A 22,905-nucleotide genomic window follows, 5' to 3' on the forward strand; every position below is an offset into this window, starting at 1 on the left:
GTTGGGGCAAAACTGTAGCCTTGCTTGACGGAGAAGGGAGATACAAGGGACTGTAGAGGTACTGGATTCTTAAGTAAAACACAAAGTACTGGTGGAACTCAGCAGCTCAGGCAGCATCTGTGGAGGGAATGGCTAGGCGACGTTTCGGGTCATGACAACTTTCCTCAGGCTTGAAGTCTGAAGAAGGTCCCGACCCGAAATGTTGTCAGTCCATTTCCTCCACAGATGCCGCCTGACCCACTGAGTTTTTCCAGCATTTTGTTTTTGACTTTCGGACCTTACTGGAGAGGAGGATGAACTAAGATGGACAAAAGTGTTCTTTTACAACCATAATTACCTTGCTATTGAGGGAGTGCAGTGTAGGTTCACAAGGTTAATTCCCGGGATGGCGGGACTGTCATATGCTGAGAGAATGGAGCGGCTGGGCTTGTACACTCTGGAGTTTAGAAGGATGAGAGGGTTTCTTATTGAAACATATGAGATTGTTAAGGGTTTGGACACTCTAGAGGCAGGAAACATGTTCCCGGTGTTGGGGGAGTCCAGAACCAGGGGCCACAGTTTAAGAATAAGGGGTAAGCCATTTAGAATGGAGCTGGGGAAACTTTTTCTCACAGAGAGTTGTGAGTCTGTGGAATTCTCTGCCTCGGTGGGCGGTAGAGGCCGGTTCTCTGGATACTTTCAAGAGAGAGCTAGATAGGGCTCTTAAAGATAGCGGAGTCAGGGGATATGGGGAGGGCAGGAACGGGGTACTGATTTGGGGATGATTAGCCATGATCACATTGAATGGCGGTGCTGGCTCGAAGGGTCGAATGGCCTACTCCTGCACCTATTGTCTACTATCTATTGGCTATTTGCAAACATTTTGAACAAAGCCGTCAATGGTACTTGATTGTCACATGTACTGAGGCACAGCAAAATTCATTTTTGTGTACAGTTCAGTAATTCTACATTTAATCTTATCAGGGTTATATAAATATTAAGTTTATTGCACAAATAACAATGATATACTGCATGAACAATTAAACACAACATTTATGGAAGTTAAAAGTTTCGCTGATAAAAATACATAATAAAGTGATACAAAAATACTCAAAACTATTTATTTATTGGTCGGGGTATTAAAACATTTTGCAATGCCTGACAATTAAAAAAAATTAAAGATGATAAAGGCAACTCCATAGGATTGTTCGTGGAGTGGTCGGCATGGGTGTGTTGGGCTGAAGGGCCTGTTTCCGTGCTGTGTAACTCGATGTATCTAGGAGCTATGAAACTGTGCACATTTTGGACTTCACAGGAGTCTCTGGCCGAGAACAATCAGCTGGCAGTTTAGGAATACCGTCTAATGTCTTTAGGTTTGGCAATGAGGAGAAAACTCTAAAAATAAATAAGAAAGCACACAATTCAAACGTAAGTTTTATTTTGGAGATAAAGCATGAAAGGCTGGAGACACAAAGTTCTGGAGTTGCTCAGTGGGACAGGCAGCATCTCTTGGAGAGAAGGAATGGGTGATGTTTCGGGTCGAGACCCTTCGTCAGACTGATGTCAGGGGAGTGGGGTTTTTTTTTCTGGTTCAGTCTGACCTTTCAGGATTTTAACCAGCGGTTCATAAACCAGCCGTTCAACTCGGTAATAGTCGACATTTTCTGAACTGAACCATGCAGGATGTGATTGTAACAAGCGCTCACAAAGCAGAAACAGACAAGCCTTTGTTCCCCCACCTCTACCCCCCCCTTGGCCCATCATGAGTCACACCCATTTCACCACAACCATAATTTCACGTGGCTTTACTGAGCTCTTAACAAATGTACGGCAGGAAGAAGACTTCAGCCACAGGTATTTGTTTCACATGATATCTAGGTAAATTGTAGAAAGAAGAATTGTATTGGGGCGGCTCGGTGGCGCAGCGGTAGAGTTGCTGCCTTACAGCGCCAGAGACCCTGGTTCGATCCTGACTGTACGGAGTTTGTACGTTCTCCACGTGACCTACGTGGGTTTTCTCCAGGAGCTCTGGTTTCCTCCCACACTCCATAGACGTACAGGCTTGTAGGTTAATAGACTTGGTGTAAATGTAAAATGTAAATGTGTCCCTAGTGTGTGTAGGATAGTGTTAAAGTGTGGGGATCGCTGGTCGGCGTGGACTTGATGGACTGAAGGGCCTGTTTACGCACAGTAGCTTGGAATTAGAAATAAATAATTCTAATAGTCATATTTTTAATTGTCTCCACTGACTGTGTTAATGGTTAGTCTGGGCGGTCACAGTGGCGCAGCGGTAGAGTTGCTTCCTTACAGCGCTTGAAGCGCCGGAGACCTGGGTTCGATCCTGACTACGGGCACTGTCTGTGCAAAGTTTGTATGTTCTACCCGTGACCTGCGTGGGTTTCCTCCCAAATCTTTGGTTTCCTTCCACACTCCAAAGACGTACAGGATTGTAGATGAATTGGCTTGGTATAAATGTAAATTGTCCCTAGTGTGTGCAGGATAGTGTTACTGTGCAGGGATCGCTGGTCGGCGCGGACTCAGTGGGTCGAGGGGTTATATTGATGCTGTACCTCTAAACTACCATCAAGTATGAAATAGATTTTGCACATAAGCAATTAAATGATTCCATCGCCCCACAAAATGTAGGTTCTCCCAGCACTGATACGATGCTCATACCTGCATCTATAGTTGTCCTGAAATTCACACGGATTCCGTTTCAACGTAAGGGACTTTATAGGAGATGGTCCTAGATCACGAAGTCCACTCAAAGTCGTTATGTTGTTTTCAGTTAGTGACAAGTGCTGGATTTGGGGAATTTTCGGCAGTTGTTGAAACGATGATAAATGATTTTTGTTCAAATTCAGTTCTTTACACCTGCAAAATAAAGTTGGAATCTGTCACACAGCCAAGTTGCGGGTATTTTTGCAAAAATAAATACAATTCTCAAAAAACGAGACAAAATATAAAATCAGGTGTCTGCTGGAAAAGGATAAAATGTTAACAATTAGGGCCAGAAATTCTTTACTATAGGTATAGCAAAGGGGAAGATACCTGAGTGCAGAATATAGTTCTCAGCATTGTAGCGCATCAGTTCCATAGACGACATCCAATGTCCACATGGGGTGGAGGTGAATTGGACAGTACTCAAGCTTATGGATGGACCGTACAGAACAGAGGGGAAGAAGCTGTTCCTGAGTCTGGTGGTGTGAGTTTTCAAGCTTCCATATCTTCTGCCATACACAAAGGGAGAGATGGAATGACAGGGGAGGGACAAGTCTTTGATTATCTTGGCTGATTTCCTGAGGCAATATGAAGAATGACTGGATAGACTCGGCTTGTACTCGCTAGAATTTAGAAGATTGAGGGGGGATCTTATAGAAACGTACAGAATTCTTAAGGGGTTGGACAGGCTAGATGCAGGAAGATTGTTCCCGATATTGGGGAAGTCCAGAATAAGGGGTCACAGTTTAAGGATAAAGGGGAAATCTTTTAGGACTGAGGTGAGAAAAACATTTTTTACACAGAGAGTGGTGAATCTCTGGAATTCTCTGCCACAGAATGTAGTTGAGGCCAGTTCATTGGCCATATTTAAGAGGGAGTTAGATGTTGCCCTTGTGGCTAAAGGGATCAGGGGGTATGGAGAGAAGGCAGGTACAGGGTACTGAGTTGGATGATCAGCCATGATCATATTGAATGGTGGTGCAGGCTTGAAGGGCCGAATGGCCTACTCCTGCACCTATTTTCTATGTTTCTATGAAGTGTATAGGGAGGAACTGCAGATGCTGGTTTACACTGAAGATGGATGCAGAATGCTGGAGTTGCTCAGCGGGACAGGCAGCATCTCTGGAGGGAAGGAACGGGTGACGTTTCGGGTCAGGACAGTCTGAAAAATGGTCTTGACCCTTTCCTTCTCTCCAGAGATGCTGCATGTCCCACTGAGTTACTCCAGCATTTTGTGTTTATCAACATGAAGTGTAGATGGAGTCGATGGTGGGGAGCAGGCAGGTACCGCAGGCAGTGAAGAAAGCTAATTGCATGTTGGCCTTCATAACAAGAGGAGTTGAGTATAGGAGCAAAGAGGTCCTTCTGCAGTTGTACAGGGCCCAAGTGAGACCACACCTGGAATATTGTGTGCAGTTTGGCCTCCAAATTTGAGGACGGACATTCTTGTTATTGTTATTCTTGTTAGTGCAGCATATGTTCACAAAGCTCATGTCATAGGTTGTCATAGAATGGCGGGACTGTCATAGGTTGATAGAATGGAGCGACTGGGCTTGTATACACTAGAATTTTGGGGGTTGATTTCAATGCTGTTTGTTTGAAGTATTTTTAAGAGGTAACTTTTTAAGGGATAACTTTTTCCATACAAAGGGTGGTGGGTGTGTGGAACAAGCTGCCAGAGGAAATAGTTGGAGACTATCCCAACATTTAAGAAACAGTTAGACTGATACATGGATAGGACAGGTTTGTAGGGATATGGACCAAAAGCAGGTAGCATAGCTGGGACATGATGGCGGGTGTGAGCAAGTTGGGCCGAAGGGCCTGTTTTCACACTGTATCACTCTATGACTACATTATACCTCCACCATGCATGAATGCCTCAAAATGCCTCAGAATGGCATAGAAACATAGAAAATAGGTGCAGGAATTGGGCATTCAGCCCCGAGTCAGCACTGCCATTCAATATGATCTTGGCTGTTCATCTAAAATCAGTACCTCTTTCCTGTTTTTTCCCCATTTCCCTTGATTTCACTAGCTCCAAGAGCAAAATGTAACTCTCTCAAAAACATCCAGTGAATTGGCCTCCGCTGCCTTCTGTGGCAGAGAATTCACAACTCTCTGCCACAGAAGTTACAGTAAGTGAAAATCTAGCAGGCAAGCAGGATGTTTTCCCCAACCACCCCCATTTGAAGGCCACTATCTTCCACCGCTTCTACCCAGTGCTTGGTACCTACTTCTAGCAGCCACTGGTTGTCCTCCAGGATGCACCGAGCCGCAGCCTGGTCCATGCCGGTCAACAGGGCGAATTCGGCACAGAGACTCTCATGGCCACGGCGCAACGCTCCCGAAGCCTCTGGCGGCCCGGGCCTCTTACACTGAGGCTGCTCCATGGCCGGAAGCTGCAGTGAGCGACTCGCCAGCCCGGCAAACACTCGCCAGCCCAGCTCCCCGTCTGCATCTGCCCCCACCGCTGCTTCTGCTTCCATCCCTCCCTCCTCCCCGGCTCTCCAGCACCCACGACCAGGTTGCTTAGAGCACAGCAGCCCCTCGTCGAAAGCCAGAGATATTGAAACGTGTCCAGCCAAAAAAGTGGGGAGCTGCAGCCCCCCCCCCCCCAGGTTCCGCGTCCCATGTACCTCTCTCCTGCCGCTTGCCAGCCTCGCTCATGTCAGCCGCTTCCCACAAATCCTTAAATTCCAACTGCCGCTGGGAGCAGGACATGGCCCTCACTTGCTGCACTGGGTGACACTCATTTCATGTCTTTCAATGTAAATTTGCATTGGGACATGGTTTGGAGGTGTGTGATGGTTCGGTCAAGTGAGAATAACAGAGAATAAGAATGCTGCTGTCTTGTCAACAGACGCGCACACAAGCAGTTGATATTAGTTTTGAAATTCTCGTTGGTCACAGAATTTCTCACGACAGACCGTGAGAAATTCTGTGATCAGCGTGAGACCGTGAGAATTGGGCGAAATCTGTGATTCTCACGCTCAATGCGTGAGAGTTGGCAGCTCTGGCCATGATCACAGTGAATGGTGGTGCTAGCTCAAAGGCCTATTCCTGCACCTATTGTCTATTGTCTATTGAGTCTGGTCTATGTGATGGACTGGGCTGAATATTAGTTGTTATGAAAGCTGGTCTTTACCTTGGGAGTCTGACAGAGCTGAGATCAGTCAGGAAATTGTCAGCCAGTTGAAGCTTTTCCACTCGGATCAACCTGCGAAGAATCTTAAACAAGTTTTCCAGCTGATAGGGGTCACCAAGGCCTTGATAAGATAGGTTCACTTCCTATTTGATGAAAATTAAAGCTTCATCAGAGAGCAAACTTTCATTTACAAAAAAAACTCCCCGATTTTCACCAAAGTTGCAAGAAAGGTTAGAGAGAGTTCAGCATTGAAATGTAGCTTGCGATGTGATCCTGACCAATATGAAACTGTATTGAAGATAGACACAAAAAGCTGGAGTAACTTAGCGGGACAGGCAGCATGTTGTTTAAGAAGGAACTGCAGATGCTGGAAAATCGAAGGTAGACAAAAGTGCTGGAGAAACTCAGCGGGTGCAGCAGCATCTATGGAGCAAAGGAAATAGGCAACGTTTCGGGCCGAAACCCTTCTCTGGAGAGAAGGAATGGGTGACGTTTCGGGTCAAGACCCTTCTTCAGAGAGTCCCGTTCCGAAACGTCACCCATTCCTTCTCTACAGAGATGCTGCCTGTCCTGCTGAGTTACTCCAGCTTTTTGTGCCTATCTTTGGTTTAAACCAGCATCTGCAGTTGGCAAATTGGCGAAACCAAGCATCGACTCGGCGACTGTTTCACTGAATACTTGAGCTCGGTCTGCCAACGCCTGCTGAATCTTCGAGTTACTAACCATGTTAACTCCCCTTCCTATGCCCATACTGATCTTTCTGGCCTTGGCCACCTCCATCGTCAGAGGCAAACTGGAGGAGCAGCACCTCATGTTCCACTTGGGTAGCTCACATCCCAACGGTATGAACATTGAATGACCAACAATCCTTCCCCTTTCTTCTCCAAACCCACCGCCCTCCACCCCGTCCCATGACTCAATTTCTCCAGTGTCCAACTTGGACGCCTCCTCCTTCATTCCTTCCTCTGGCTTCACAGCTCTTCATCCTTTTGTCTCACAGCTTCTGTCTCCATCTCTGGCTTTTGTTCCAACCGTCTGCCTATCAACAACACCGCCCCCCCTTACACTGTGTCCACCACCTGCCATACTTTGTCCTGCCTCTCCTCCCCCTAGCTCTCTCTCTGTCTCACCCACAATCAGTCTGAAGAAGGGTCCCAACCTAAAACATCACCTATTCATTTTCTCCACAGATGCTGCCCGACCCGCTGAGTTACTCCAGTACTACGGGTGCTGTCTGTACGGAGTTTGTACGTTCTTCCAGTGACCTGCGTGGGGGGTTTTCTCTGGGAAACTTCGGTTTCCTCCCACGCTCCAAAGACAGGTGCAGGTTTATAATCTAATTGGCTTGGTCCATAGTATGTGTTAGTGTGCGGGGATCGCTGGTCGGCGCAGACACAGTGGGCCGGCCGCTGGGCCTGTTTCTGCACTGTACCTCTATACTAAACTAAACATTATTAGCTGTTGATAAGAACTTGGTATTTGAAAGCAACTCGCTGTCTCACGGAGTGAACGTCCAGTGGCGGAAAAGATTGCAGAAAGTTGTGACCACTGCCCAGTCCATCATCGGCTCTGACCTCCCCACCATCGATGGGATCTATCGTAGTCGCTGCCTCAAAAAGGCTGCCAACATCATCAAAGACACACACCATCCTGGCCACACACTCATCTCTCCGTTGCAATCGGGAAGGAGGTACAGAAGCCTGATATCTGGAACATCCAGGTTCAGGAACAGCTTCTTCCCCACAGCCATCAGGCTATTAAACACGACGGAAGTGGCGGCGCTGTGAAACAGCTGCGGCTTGCCAGCAGTCAGACAGACTTTTACTTTTTTGTGTTGTTTTTTTGTCTAGTTCAGTTAATTTTTTGGTTATTAGGTGGTGTTATATGTGGGGGGGTGGGGGGCTGAAACAGGGCTTTCTGTCTCTCCCTTCGGGGGAATGCAACTTTTTTGTCGTATCTCCCTTCTCTTCCCCCGCCTGAGCTGAAGCCTAATGGCGGAGCTGGCGACCGCCAACCTGCGACCAACCTCGAGGCTCCGGAGGTAGAGCCAGCCAGGACTCACCAACGCGAGGCTGGCCGTCTTCGAGCTGCGGCAACGTTCGGGCAGCGGCACGTCTCGGCGCTCCGGTGAGGATGGACGGCGCGGGGCTGAGGCACTCCCGTGTGGGCGGCCTGGGTCCTGGCTGGAAGGTGCTCCGGTGGGGGCAGCCCAGTGCGGGGCTGAGACACTCCTGTGTGGGCAGCGCGGTGCGGGGCTGAGACGCTCTCGTGTGGACGGCCCGGTGCGGGGTGGAGACGGTGCTCCGGTGGCTGAGGCGGCATTCTGGCGGCGGCGACCTGCATCCGGGGCTCGGCCGCAGGCCAGTGGACGACATCGTCGGGAGCTCGCTGGTCACAGGCTGGTGCCTGTTTTCTGGAGCTCCCGTGGCAACAGCTGCGTCCGCTGGACTGGAGGGCGGCAGCTTCGACCAACCCCGGACCGCGGAGCTTAAACCGCGGGACTGACTTACCATCGCCCGGTGGGGTATCGCCTCAGCGCAGAGGGAGAAGAGGAGGGAAGAGACAGTAACTCTAAGACTTTTGCCTCCATCACAGTGAGGAGGTGCTTGGTGAACTCACTGTGGAGGATGTTAATTTGTGTTTATTGTGTGTTGTTATTATTACATGTATGGCTGCAGGCAACAACATTTCGTTCAGACCAAAAGGTCTGAATGACAAATAAAGGATTGGATTCAATTCAATTCAATTCAATTCAATCAAACAAACTATGAACAATAACAGCCTATTGCACTTTATCTGTTTATTTATTGTGTATATATATGGTCTAAGGTGTATAGACACACTGAACTTTTATCTCCTGTTCTGTATTATGTTTACATATTCTGTTGTGCTGCAGCAAGCAAGAATTTCATTGTCCTATCTGTGACACATGACAATAAAACTCTCTTGACTTGACTTGTCTCTTGAGTGACCACTAGGTGGTTGGAGTGACTACCTTGCTTGGTTATAGAGGACAATCGGCAATAAGGGATACCATTATAACGATGGTTATTTGAATCACCTGTACTGTGATATAATGAAAAGTTTTTGTTGCTGTGCTGTATTAAAGTTTCTTTAATATGCATTATCAAGCGGTTTAGTCTAGTTTAGAGATACAGGAAACAGGTCTTTAGTTTAGATTAGAGATACAGGAAAGATGGAAACAGGTCCTTCAGCCCAGCGGGTCGGTGCCGCCCAAAGATCCTACTCTACTCATGCACGGGACATGTTTACCAAGCCAATTAACCTACAAACCTGGACGTCTTTGGAAGGAAAGTGAAGATCTCGGAGAAAACCCACCACACCTGCCCTTATTGGATCCCTTTATTATACAGTCGAATGCCCCTATTGCCAATCCTCACCAGACAGTTCTCCCAGTTTTCCAGCCTTCTTTGTTTCATTGCTTCTTCATCCCGACTTTCCTTCTTCACGAGTGCAGATCTTTTCCCGTCTTTGGGAAAGAGATCCCCAGGAGGAGGACCTATTAACGAGGAAATTGTATTGAATTCATACTTTTTGTTTAGTCTAGAGATACAACGTTGAAACAGGCCCTTCGGCCCACCGAGTCCATGCTGACCAGCGATCACCCCGTACACTAGCACCATACTACACACACACACACATACTATGGACAAAGTACAATTTACAGAAGCTAATTGACCTACAAACCTGTACATGTTTGGAGTGTGGGAGGAAACCGAAGCACTCAGTGAAAACCCGCACAGGTCACGGGCAGAACGTACAAACTCCGTACAGACAGCACCAATGGTCAGGATCGAACCCGGGTCTCTGTAAAGGGCCTGTCCCACTTTCACGACCTAATTCATGACCTTTTTTACTCATGGGCCGAGGGCCTGTTTCCGCGCTGTATCTCTAAACTAAACTGAACAAAATTCCGCTCGTGATTTTATACACCTTAGAGGTTTAGAGATACAGCGTGGAAACAGACCCTTCGGCCCATCGGGTCTGCGCCGACCAGCGATATCCTACACCCACTAGGGACAACTTTTTTTCAACATTTACCAAGCCAATTAACCCTACAAACCTATACGTCTTTGGAGTGTGGGAGGAAACTGAAGATCTCGGAGAAAACCCATGCAGGTCCCGGGAGAATGTACAGACAGCACCCATAGTCGGGATCGAACCCGGGTCTCCGGCGCTGCATTCGCTGTATGGCAGCAACTCCACTGCTGCGCCACCGTGACCTCCATAAGATCACCCCTCAACCTCCTGCCCTCGAAGGAATAAAGTCCCAGCCTGTCCAACGTCTCTCTATCGCTCAGACCCTCGAGTCCTGGCAACATCCTCGTAAATATTCTCTGTACAACTTTCCAGTTAACAACATCTTTGCTATAACAGGGTGACCAGAACTGAACACAATACTTTAAATGCGGCCTCACCAAGTCAAGAACTTCAAATTCAAATTCCTGGGCGTGCATATTTATGGGTATTGTGGCCTAGTTCGGCAATGTGAACGTCCAGGAGCGGGGAAGACTGCAAAAAGTTGGGACCACGGCCCAGGCCATCACCGGCTCTGACCTCCCCACCATCGAAGGGATCTATCGCAGTCGCTGCCTCAAAAAGGCAGCCAACATCATCAGACCTACACCATCCTGGTCACACACTCATCTCACCACTGCCATCGGGAAGAAGGTAGGAGGAGCCTGAGAACTGTAATGTCCAGGTTCAGGAACAGCTTCTTCCCTACAGCCACCAGAACTACAATGGACTGTTATTATTATTATTGCACTGTTACTGTTTGTTCTTTTTTTCCTGAGTTTTTGTTATATTATTTATTATGATTATATATTCTGTTGTGCTGCAGCAAGTAAGAATTTGATTGTTCTATCTGGGAGACATGACAATAAAACACTTTTGACCCTTGACCCTTGAGACTTCTTATATAACTACAACACAATCTCCCAGCATCTATACTCAATACCTCTATACTGTGTATTGTCTGTTAATGTTGATGTACCTTCTCTGACTCTTGGAGAATGTAGTTGAGTTCCTTTGATGTTGTTTCCTTCAATCTCGTGCCAGATTTTAAACTTAAATTTGCCTGATGGTAACTGCGAAAAAACCATGAAGAAATTCAGAGATTTTAATTGTCCAGCATTTCACTGTTAATTAAACACCATTATTATTTAATTAATCTAACACTAGATGATATGATCAAAAGACACAAAATTATTCCACATTAATTGCTTAAATCAATACAGATTAATTAAAAAAACATTTTCTTGGCTGTATCTTGTGGTTAATAAATCATCTTGCCTCCCAGCTACTTACTAATACGTGGTCTCGGCCTGTCAAGGCCTACGCGATCTCCTGGTTGCCAACCATTTTAACTCCCTTTTCCATTCCCACACTGACCTTTCTGTCCAGGGCCACTTCCATTGCCAGAGTGAGGTCACATGCAAACTTCTTATTCTTACCGGCTCAGTTCAGTTCAGTTTTATTTGTTATATGTAGGTTAACACAGGGTCAATGGTACAATGAAATGTGTTAGACAAGACCACGGGTCACCTTAGCAATGATATTACAAGGATAAAAAATAAGATAAAATAAGATAAGATAAAAGTGACATTGGTAGGTAAAAGACAATAATAAATAAAGCAATCAACATATATGATGTGTTTATGAGTTCAGAAGCCTGATGGCCTGATGATAAAAACTGTTCTTAAGTCTGGTGGTGCGTGCAGCCATGCTCCTGTATTGTCTGCCTGACGGTAACAAGGCAAATAGTCTGTGTGCTGGGTGGCTGTGGTCCTTGATGATGCTGTGTGCCTTCCGCAGGCACCGCCAGTGGAAAATGTCCTGAATGGCCGGGAGACAGTTGCCAGTGATGTGCTGTGCCGCCTTCACCACTCTCTGTAGTGATTTGCGGCTGTGGGCAGAACAGTTCCCGTACCAGACTGTGATGCAGCCCGTCAGCAGACTCTCGATGGTGCAACTGTAGTAGTTTGTGAGGATGCTGGTGTCCATGCCAAACTTCCTCAGTCTTCTCGGGGAAAAAAAAAGCCGCTGGCGGGGGCTCCCTTAGTTATTGGCCACGCACAAGATTAGAGTTTTTTCAGCCAGAGCTGCCCACACTTCTCAGCATCTGCATACAATGGTGTTCTTGTGCTTTTTGTGCTGCTTGTTCATGGCGGTGGAAAGATTGGTGGATACAGGGTCACGACATGAAAGCTCTTCCCTTGACCCCACATGCAAACTGGAGGAACAGTACCTCATATTCAGCTTGGGTAGCAGCACGGTGGTGCAGCGGTAGAGTTGCTGCCTTACAGCGCTTGCAGCACCGGAGAGCCGGGTTCGATCCTGACTACGGGTGCATGTCTGTTTGTACGTTCTTCCTGTGACTTGTGTGGGTTTTCTCCAAGATCTTCAATTTTCTTCCACACTCCAAAGATGCACTGGTTTGTAGGTTCATTGGCTTGCTGAATGTGTAAATGGTGTGTTGGATAGTGTTAATGTGCGGGGATCACAGGTCGGTGCAGACTGGGTGCGCTGAAGGGCCTGTTTCCGCTCTGTATCTCTAAACTAAACTAAACAAAACTAAACCCAGCGGTATGAATGTTCAATTCTCCAATTTCAGCGAACTAACTCCAACTAACTCACTAACCACCCATCCCCCTCGTTGCTCAATCAATCAACAACCAGTTAGTGCCACCATAGAGTGCACTGAACTGTTAGAGCACTCTTAGTCTCTGAGTTTATTCAAGTGTGTAGGAGGCGGATGACACGATGTAGAGTAACATAGAACTCGTGTGAACAGGTGATAGAAGGTCGACGTGGACTGGGTGGGCCGAAGGGCCTGTTATCATTGCTGCATCATTAAGGGGCTGGATAAGTAAATTTTAACGGTTTATATATGTCTGTAGACTTTTGAAACAGTACAGAAACAGGCCCTTCGACCCACCGAGTCTGCGCTGACCAGTGATTACTCTGTGTGTATATATATATATATATAAGAACATGACTAAGCAACAAAAAAAAGTTCGGTAAGTTGAAAAAACAACACTTTTTTTGTTGTTGTTTATTCATGATCTTCTGTGTTCAAAATACTGAGAGGAATAGATCGGGTAGATGCACAGAGTCTCTTGCTCAGAGTAGGTGAATCGAGGACCAGTGGACAAAGGTTTATGGTGAGGGGGGAAAGATTTAATACCTGAGGCATTGAGAGGTACCCGAGCGGTAACTTTTTCTCACGAAGGGTGTTGGGTGCCGGAGGAGGTAGTTGAGGCAGGGACTATCATAACGTTTAAGAAACATTTTAGACAGGTACATGGATAGGACAGGTTTAGAGGGATATGGGCCAAACACATTCAGGTGGGACTAGTGTAGATGGGACATGTGATCGGATGGGGGGGGGGGGGGGGGGGGGGGGGGGGGGGACCGAAGGGCCAGTTGGACCAGGCTGTTTGACTATGACTCTATTACAGATTTTACAGAGTACTGTGAAGAAGGGTCTCGACCCGAAACGTCACCTATTTCCTTCGCTCCATAGATGCTGCCTCACCCGCTGAGTTTCTCCAGCATTTTTGTCTACCTTCGATTTTCCAGCATCTGCATTTCCTTCTTAAACATGTTTACACATCAGTCGTGCTGCAGCAGGTAAGAATGTCATTGTTCCGTTTCGGGACATACTTTATGACACTAAAACACTCACAACTCTTCAACAATATTCAATGTGACCTCTCATTATTAGACAAGTCCCTCTCTTGCCTTCACGTGATATTTATATTATCAAATACGACCTTGTTTCCGCAAGCAGGTTGCACAGTCTGAGCAGGCAGTATGTTTCCAAAACAAAGACCTAGCTCGTAAATGGAAAAAGCCAACCCCATTTGTAGGTTCACAATTACAACTGTGTTTAAGTGGCGAATTATTAACCATCGTTGAAAAGAGCAAAAGTACACGTGACGATAGACAAAAATGCTGGAGAAACTCAGCAGGTGAGGCAGCATCTATGGAGCGAAGGAATAGGTATCGAGACCTGAAACGTCACCTATTCTTTCACTCCATAGATGCTGCCTCACCCGCTGAGTTTCTGCAGCATTTTTGTCTACCTTCGATTTTTCCAGCATCTGCAGTTCTTTCTTAAACAAAAGTTCACGTGGAATTGCCGAATAAGCTAAATTACACAAAAAAATCGAACTTAAATGTTTCGCATCGGTTGGGCGAGTAACCACAAAATTATTGTTTGAAATTTCTTCCTAGTCACATTTATTTGTGGTTACAAAATGGTGCTTAATAAATCAAATATGATTTACGCACAGACATAGAATTATATTTCACTGTCCGGTCCAAAGAATTGGAGCTCAAACAAAATTAAAAAATCAATGAAAGGTTCCGATACATTCTATTTTTTGTGAGGAAGTCTTTCTTTACTGTTAGACTTCAGACCTTAGAGATACAGTGCAGCAACAGGCCCCTCAACCCACCGACCCCGTACACAAACACTATCCCACACTCACTGGGAACAATTCATGATTTTACCCAATTAAGCCAATTAACCTTCAAACCTGTACGTCTTTGGAGTGTGGGAGGAAGCCAGAGCACCCAGAGGAAACCCACACGGGTCACAGGGAGAACGTACAAACTCTGTACAGACAGCACCCGTGGTCAGGATTGAACCTGGGTCTCTGGTGCTGTAAGGCAGCAACTCTACCACTGCGCCACAGTGCTGCCCCCTTGAAGGTTGTTGTCGGGTTCTTCTTGGATTTTTCCTAGCTATAGGCTGCCCGTATAAACAAGTTCTCTGAATGTACCTAGCGCACTGGTCAACCGGACTTTGGACTTTGAATTATGGTTCCTAAAATGGCGGAGCCTGCATGTGTTATGTACGCAAAAGGAACTTCGCTGCGCAGTTGCATATGTAACAAATAAGGCACCATTGAACCATTAAACCATGTAAAATAGTACTCTGTAAAATCCATAATGAACAACAATAAAAAGTTCAGTAGGTATAAAAAATAACAAACAGACAAATAAATAGTCAATAGCAGTACATATACCTAGCTAGTATATTTAACCACATCTCGTAAAAATATATCAGAAAGGAACAGGCAGTGAACTAAACCTGTCCATTCGTGAACTTTGTAGTTTGAATCGCTCTGATTTAGTTGAGTTTAGTTTAGTTTAGAGATATAGTGCAGAAACAGGCCCATCGGCACCCAGTCCGCACCGACCAGCGATCCCGGCACACTAACACTATCCTACACACACTAGGGACAATGTTATATTTATAACCAAGCCAATTAACCTGCAAACCCCGCATGTCTTTGGATCGCTGGAGGAAACCAGAATTCTTAGAAAACCCACGCAGGTCACGGGGAGAACGTACAAAGTCCGTACTGACAAGCACCCATTGTCAGGATCGAACCAGGGTCTCTGGTGCTGTAAGGCAGTAGCTCTACTGCTGCGCCACCGTACTCTGAAAGGAAAGATGTTCTCTGGGTATCCCAGCCAAGGTTATTCTAGCCCCAAAGTAAATTATCTTGCCGTTATCAAATGATGTTGTGTTTCCTATATTATATAGGTGGCCACACTTTAAAGCTTGGTTCATTGGTTATACAAACTTTGGGCCACCTCAAATTCCCAAATTCCTTAACTCCAAGCCACTGTCTAATTTTTCCCGCAGCATAATGCACAGAGCTATGTGAAGCACCTCACCCCTGGTCCCTGGCCTTGCACAAAACATGAACATCTAGTGCTTCAATGCTTCTTCATTGTCACATGTGCAGGTCAGTGACAATTTCTTCCCAGCTGTTATTCCAGATTTGGGACATTTTCTTCCCAGCTGTTATTAGGCATCCTATCATCAGCTATTGAGCTGTCCTGACCTACTATCCACCTCATTGGAGACCCTTGGACAATCTTTTATCGGACTTCACTTGACTTTATCTTGCACTAGACGTTATTCCCCTCTCCTGTATCTGTACACTGTGGACGGCTTGGTTGTAACCATGTATAGTCTTTCATCAGAGGGTGGTGAATCTGTGGAATTCATCAGAGGCCGTGTCAATGGATATTTTTAAGGCGGAGATTGACACATTCGTCTTTAGTACGGGTGCCAAGGGTTATGGGGAGAAGGCAGGAGAATGGGATTAAGAGAGAAAGAGAGATCAGCCATGATTGAATAGCAAAGTAGACTTGATGGGCCGAATGACCTAATTCTGCTCCTATATTCATTCCAAAGATTAAGAAAGATTCTAAGGGGAGTAGGAGGTAACCGTGGCTGACAAAGGAAGTTAGGGATGGGATAAGGTGTATAACAGAGCAGAGAGTAGCAGGAAGCCAGAGGATTGGTAAGCTTTTAAAGGACAACAGAAGGTAACAAAAGGGCAATACGGGGTGAAAAGATAAAGTATGAGGCTTGAAGGGCCGAATGGCCTCCTCCTGCACCTATTTTCTATGTTTCTATGTTTTTATAACTTATGAACTTCAATGACTGGATTGAACACTGCACGTGGCAATAGTAGTGAAATATACTGAACATCAGTTCATTTTTTCATTCAAAATCCCACAAATGATATGATATTCAGAGCACTTCCCTTGTATAACAGCGCTATTGTTAAACAGCAGTGATTTTTTTATTTTTCTACCTGCAAAACCATTTGAAAATGTCTGACATTTTAGTTTCTAGTCTCTTCCGTCGTTGCTGCCGCCTGCATGTTTGGTCAGAGAGGGCAAGCCTTTGCGGGACTTACAGGTGATGCTATTCCAGAATCGCTGTGCTGTTGCAAGGTGTCTTTGCGTCCGCAGGGCACGGCCTGTGGGTTGCTGCGGTCACTGAGGTCGGACCATGGCGAGGGTTGAGTCTTAGACCGAGTCCGACGACTCATGTTCACCCCTGAAGAACTGCAACAGAAATTTGTTCGAGCACGAGTTAACATCGGTTCATAAGACAAAAGAGCAGAATTGGGGCATTCGGCCCGTCGAGTCTACTCCGCCATTCTATCATGGCTGATCTAACCCCATTCCCAATTACCTTTCTGTCCTGAGCCTCCTCCACGGTCAGAGTGAGGCCACATGCAAATTAGAGGAACAGCACCTCATATTTCATTTGGGCAGCTTACACCGCAGCGGTATGAACGTGAATTTCTCTAATTTCAAGTAACCCTTGCATACAATCGCCCCTCCCCTCCTCTCCCCCTCACCCTAGTCATCCTTCTAGTTCCTCTGTTCGCATCCTTGTATCCCTTCGTTATCACCTCTTCCCCAGCCAACAATGGCCCATTGTGGGCTCCAGCTTTCCTTGGTCAACTGTTGCTGGCCCTGATTTGTCTTGGCCTTTCCTTACCTCCAGTTCCCTCCCCTCTACTTTCCGTCTGCAGAAGGGGCCTGACCTGAAACGTCACCCATCTCTATTCTCCATTGATGCTGCCTGACCCACTGAGTTACTCCAGCACTGTCTATCTCAACAATTTTGAGTTGATTTGAATCAACTTCATTTGATTCAAATCAATGAGGATATCTGATTCAAGATAATTCCTATCAAATTTCAAAAAAATATCCAGACTATGTATCCAAAGTGAAGCTGGTTTTATTTCCTTGTCCATTCATTACTTTGTAAACTCGAAACACAAAACCCTTCATAACCCACAATGAGTATTTCACGGACATCTGGTTTTTAATTCTGCCACCAAGATTATCCTAGACCATTTCGCAGGACTTGCCTTCCAAGCCTCTGTCTTGGCAGCTCAGGGTACAGTGGTACAGTGGCAGAGTTGCTGCCTTATAGCGCACGTGACCAGGGTTCAATCCTGACTACGGGTTCTGTCTGTACGGAGTTTGTACGTTCTCCCTGTGACCGTGTGGGTTTCCTGCGGGTGCCTCGATTTCCTCCCGCATCCCAAAGACGTGCGGGTTTGTCAGTCAATTGGCCCTCTGTAAATTGCCCCTTGTATGTGGGGAACGGATGAGAAAGTGGGGTAACGTGGAACAAGTGTGAATGGGTGATCGATAGATTCGGTGAGCCAAGAGGCCTGTTCCCAGATTGTATCTCTAATCTAAATACCAAACTGCTCATGCTGGGATTTAATCTTTAAGTTCACCGATGACACCACTTTTGATGACAGGATGTATAACAATGAAACAAAGTATGGGAAATAAATCATTAAAAGGCATTTCCACAACATCTACACATGCACGATAGAAAGTATTCTGATGAGATGTTCCCCCACTGATGACAACTGGCTGTCTGATGCATAGCCCAACCATCATGGGCTCCCATCTAAAATGTAACAGAAATGAACTGCAGATGCTGGCTTATTACCAAAGATAGACACAAAATGCTGGAATAATGCAAAGGGTCAGGCAGCATCTCTGGAGAACATAGATAGTTGACATTTCGGGTCGGGGTCCGTCTTTAGTCCGGACCTGAAACATCATCTATCCATGTCTTCTGGACCCACTGCCTGACCCGCTGAGTCACCCCAGCACTTGTGCCTGTCATGGGCTTCCATCCAGTTCATCTTCCTGAAGGCTGGAAGGTATCATCGAGGATGCCCGCCACCCTGGCCGTTCCCTTTCTCTCTTCTACCTTCTGGGAGAGGACACAGGAGCTTGGATGCTTGGACGTCCAGACTCAAGAACATCATCTTCCCCACTGCTATCACAAGAGTGAACCAAGCACCTCTTTCACACCCCATTCCCATAGACACGGCCATATTCTCTTATCATAAACTGTATCTCATTCTTTAGACTCAATTCAATTCAATTCAATTCAACTTTAATGTCATCGCACAAATGCAAGTATCAGTACAACGAAATGCAGTTTTGCGTCAGTCCGTATTAGTTGTACATAAAGAAAAACAAAAAAAATAGAAAGAGGGAAGATACAGAATAATCAGGAAATACAGAATGATTAAACAAAGGGGACGGAGGGACCAGAGAAATCTATCGTCGGGACTCCGAGTTCAGCAATGTAATTGTGTTATTGTAGAAGCTGTTCCTCATCCTACTAGTACGTGACCTGTGGCTCCTGTACCGCCTCCCTGATGGGAGGAGGGCAAACAGTCCATGGTTGGGGTGTGAGGGGTCTTTGATGATCTTCCCAGCCCGTCTCAGACACCGTTTTCAGTGGAGGACATCCATGGCAGGGAGCGGGGCACCGATGATGTGTTGCGCGGTTTTCACCACCCGTTGTAGTGCCTTCCTGTCCGCAGCAGTGCAGCTGCTGTACCATACCGTGAAGCAGGTGGTCAGGATACTCTCTATGGTACAGTGGTAAAAGTTGGTCAGGATCTGGGGGGACAGGTGGGCTTTCTTGAGCCTCCTCAGGAAGTAAAGGCGCTGCTGTTCCTTTTTGATCAGCTTGGAGGTGTTGACCAGGACAAGTCCTCCGAGATATGTACTCCGAGGAATTTATAGCTGGAGACGCGCTCCACCTCAGTCCCGTTTATATGGATGGCGGTATGACTGCCTCCTTTGGTTTGCCTGAAGTCAACAATAATCTCCTTCGTCTTTTTGGAGTTGAGGACGAGGTTATTGTTGGCACACCAGGTTGTCAGGTGCTGGATCTCATCCCTGTAGACTGACTCATCGTTGTCGCTGATCGGTCCTATTACCGTCCTATTAACTCTGATCAGTCCTATTACAGTCCTATTAACTCTAGTTCAGAGATATAGCACAGCCCATCGAGTCCGCGCCTACCACCTCTCACCCCGTACAGTAGCACCATTCCACACACTGGAGACAATTTACAAATTACACAAGCCAATTAACCTGCACACCTGCACGTCTTTGGAGTGTTGGGAGGAAACTGGAGCACAGGGAGAATGTACCAACTCCGTACAGCCAGCACCCGTGGTCAGGATGGAACCTAGGTCTCTAACGCTGCAAGACATCAACTCTACCGCTGAGCCACCGTGCTGACTAGTTATTCCGTTACACTTTAATATTCTATTGCACCATTTGTATTTTGCACTACAATCTTCAAAGTCAAAGTCAAATTTATTTGTCACAGGCACCCGAAGGTGCAGTGAAATGAATTTGCCAGCAGCGATACACTTAAAAAAAGAACACACAATACCCTATAGAATTCAACACAAACATCCACCACAGCATTCCTCACTGTGGTGGAAGGCAACATAGTTCAGTCCGTCCTCCTCCTTTGTTCAACCGTGGTCGGGGCCATGAACCCTCCGTAGTCGCCGCTACGGACTGCCCGGATGTACAGACCCCCTCGTCGTGATGATCCAAACTCCTACATCGGGGCGGTCAAACACACTCCGCAGCTTGGAGTGCCCGAATCGGCACTTTCCTACCGGAGACCGCGCGCGGCTTCAGGATGTTATAGGCCGCAGGCCGGCAGTCGGAGCTCTTCTCCGGCGATCCCCGGCAAGGGATCCCAGATTCCGGATGGTAAGTCCACGCCACGCCCGCGGCTAGAAGCTCCGCAGACCACAGCTCCACGATGCCAAACTCACCAGGCCAACGATCGGAGCACTCTCTTTGCACAATCTTTACACAACTCTGCTGTTTTATACCAGCCATTGTTTTCATTATTGCAGTTACCATTATTGTTTGTGTACTGTTTACTCTGTGGGCTTCATGCAAACAAAGAATTCCATTGCACCCTGGTGCAAATGACAACAAATTAGTCTTTGATTCTGAACCTGAATTCTGATATAAAATGTTTAGTTTTGAGAGGAAAGTTAAGGGTCTGTCCCACTTGGGCGACCTAATTGGCAAGTTTAGAAGAGTTTGAAAAAATGACATATTGAAGACCTCCTACGACTATGTTGGAGACCTCTTTCGACTATGTTGAAGACCAACTTAGACTAGCTACGACTAACTTTGGGAAAATTGGACACCGAATAGTGGAGTGAAGACGACCTCCTTCAACCTCCCTTCGACTATGATGAAGACTATCTACGACTACCTTTGACTACCCTCGATTACTTACGACTAACATGCCTACTACGACCTACTACGACTAAACCTACGAGTAAAAAAAGTATCGATTTTTTCATGTGGACCTTTTTTTACTCGCGGGCATTTTTTAACATATTGAAAAAAACACCGCTGCCTAGCTGAGGCCTCGAGTATGCGGAGACCACTCTTGAGCATGAAGGAGAGTTACGAAGACCTCCTACGACCTTGTGTCGACCATGCTGCGAATATGAGTCGAGGGCAAACTCGCTAGAACTCGCAGATTAGGTCGCCCAAGTGGGACAGGCTCTTTAGGACTGACTGCTCAGGTTTAGATTACAATTATGCTTCAGTACTCTGCATGAAGTAACCATAGTAACCGGATATTTGAGCAGATGTAACTGAATCAAGAATGTAAAGCGCTTATTTAACCAGAACCAACAGTTGTGAAACACAATACCAATATATACACAACCTTGACAAGATAACAGTGTTCTTGCTGCGTTAGTTAGTAACTCTACAAATTTATGCTTGGAGTCAACAAGTAATGAACCTGCTAGACTTTATCTTCAGTAGGTCCCATCGAGATGTCTTTGCCCTATTCGATGTTGCAACCTTGTCATTCTAACTCTCTCTCTTTTGCAGCTCTTACCTTTCTGACATGTCGGGCCACTTTTACAGTTGCCTTCTGAGCTGCTTGGACATTGACAACCGATGTAAACAAGGTTAATTGTGCTGACTGCATGAGGCGGTGAAGCAGCCTGGCCTGTTGCCTGGCAACGTCGTGAAGCTGTGGTGCCGGACACATGAGATGGACGTTAAGATGCATCTTGGGTTGCACGTCACAACAAGGTGATGATTAAGCCAGTTCATACAGAGGATAGACACAAAATGCTGGGGTAACTCAGCGGGACAGGCAGCATCTCTGGAGAGAAGGAATGAGTGACGATTCGGGTCGAGACCCTTCTTCAGACCGATGTCAGGGGAGAGAGCGGTGCAGAGCGGTGTATAGATAAGGAAGTGTGGGGTGTAAAAACAGGACCAAGGGGAATGGAGATCAAGGAAGATGTGGAATAGATCATCGTTAGGAAAGAACTGCAGATGCTGGTTTAAATTGAAGGTACATACAAAATGCTGGAGTAACTCAGCAGGGCAGGCAGCATCCCTGGAGAGAACTAATGAGTGACGATTCTGGTCATATAACATAGAAAATAGAAAATAGGTGCAGGAGGAGGCCATTCGGCCCTTCGAGCCAGCAACGCCAGACTGAAGAATGGGTCTCAGTCCGAAACGTCACCCATTCCTTCTCTCCAGAGATGCTGCCTGTCCCGCTGAGTTACTCCGGCATTTTTAAACCACCTATAGATCATTGTTAGTTGCGAGAAAGTAACAACATAGCAAACAGAGATCAAATGTAGTCGGAGACATTAAGACTGGTCAAAGAACTGGGAAGGGGGAGGTGAATGGAGAGAGAGGGAAAGCAAGGGCTACATGAAGTTAGAGAAGTCAGTGTTCGTACCACTGGGGTGTAAGCTGCCCTAGAGAAAAGATGTTTCCCGTACTGGGAGAGTCTTGGACCAGAGGGCACAGCCTCAGAATCAAAGGACAAACCTTCAGAATGGAGATGAGGAGGAATTTCTTTAGGGAGAGTGTGGTGAATCTGTGGAATTTATTGGCATAACATATTGGACACTTTTAAAGCTGAGATTCATATGTTCTTGATTAGTCAATGGTGACATTGTTTAAGATCACGAGAGGAATAGATCGGGTAGAGGAACAGAGTCTCTTGCCCAGAGTAGGTGAATCGAGGACTAAAGGTTTAAGGTGAAGGGGATGAAATGTAATAGGAATCTGAGGGGTAGCTTTTTCACACAAAGGGTGGTTGATGTATGGAACAAGCTGCCAGAGGAGGTAGGGACTATCCCAACATTTAAGAAGCAGGTAGACAGGTACATGGATAGGACAGTGTTTAAGAAGGAACTGCAGATGCCGGAAAATCGAAGGTAGACAAAAGTGCTGGAGAAACTCAGCAGGTTTGGAGGAATATGGACCAAACGCAGGCAGGTGGGACATGTTGGGTTGACTGGTGTGGGCAAGTTGGGCCGAATGGCCTGTTTCCATGCTGTATGACATAGAGT

General features: G+C 46.4%; 1 protein-coding gene across 2 annotated transcripts; it reads right to left on the bottom strand.

Moving 5' to 3' along the window:
• Nucleotides 1-398: 398 nt before the first annotated feature.
• LOC129703669 (dynein axonemal assembly factor 11) lies at nucleotides 399-21,597 on the bottom strand. 2 transcript variants are annotated; one of them, XM_055646314.1, is made up of 7 exons: nucleotides 21,420-21,597; nucleotides 16,600-16,750; nucleotides 10,863-10,956; nucleotides 9,247-9,365; nucleotides 5,846-5,988; nucleotides 2,656-2,853; nucleotides 399-1,374 (listed from the first exon to the last, which is right to left on the bottom strand). In XM_055646314.1, the coding sequence occupies exons 1-7, from the start codon at nucleotides 21,428-21,430 to the stop codon at nucleotides 1,263-1,265; spliced, it is 828 nt and encodes a 275-aa protein (XP_055502289.1). In that variant the 5' UTR covers nucleotides 21,431-21,597; the 3' UTR covers nucleotides 399-1,262. The 2 variants fall into 2 exon arrangements, with proteins under 2 accessions (XP_055502289.1, XP_055502288.1); XM_055646313.1 differs by lacking the exon at nucleotides 21,420-21,597 and having other exon boundaries at nucleotides 400-1,374; nucleotides 16,600-17,344.
• Between the last annotated feature and the right edge of the window lie 1,308 nt (nucleotides 21,598-22,905).

The sequence above is a fragment of the Leucoraja erinacea genome, chromosome 14, assembly GCF_028641065.1.
Source record: "Leucoraja erinacea ecotype New England chromosome 14, Leri_hhj_1, whole genome shotgun sequence".
In the NCBI taxonomy this organism is placed as follows: domain Eukaryota; kingdom Metazoa; phylum Chordata; class Chondrichthyes; order Rajiformes; family Rajidae; genus Leucoraja; species Leucoraja erinaceus.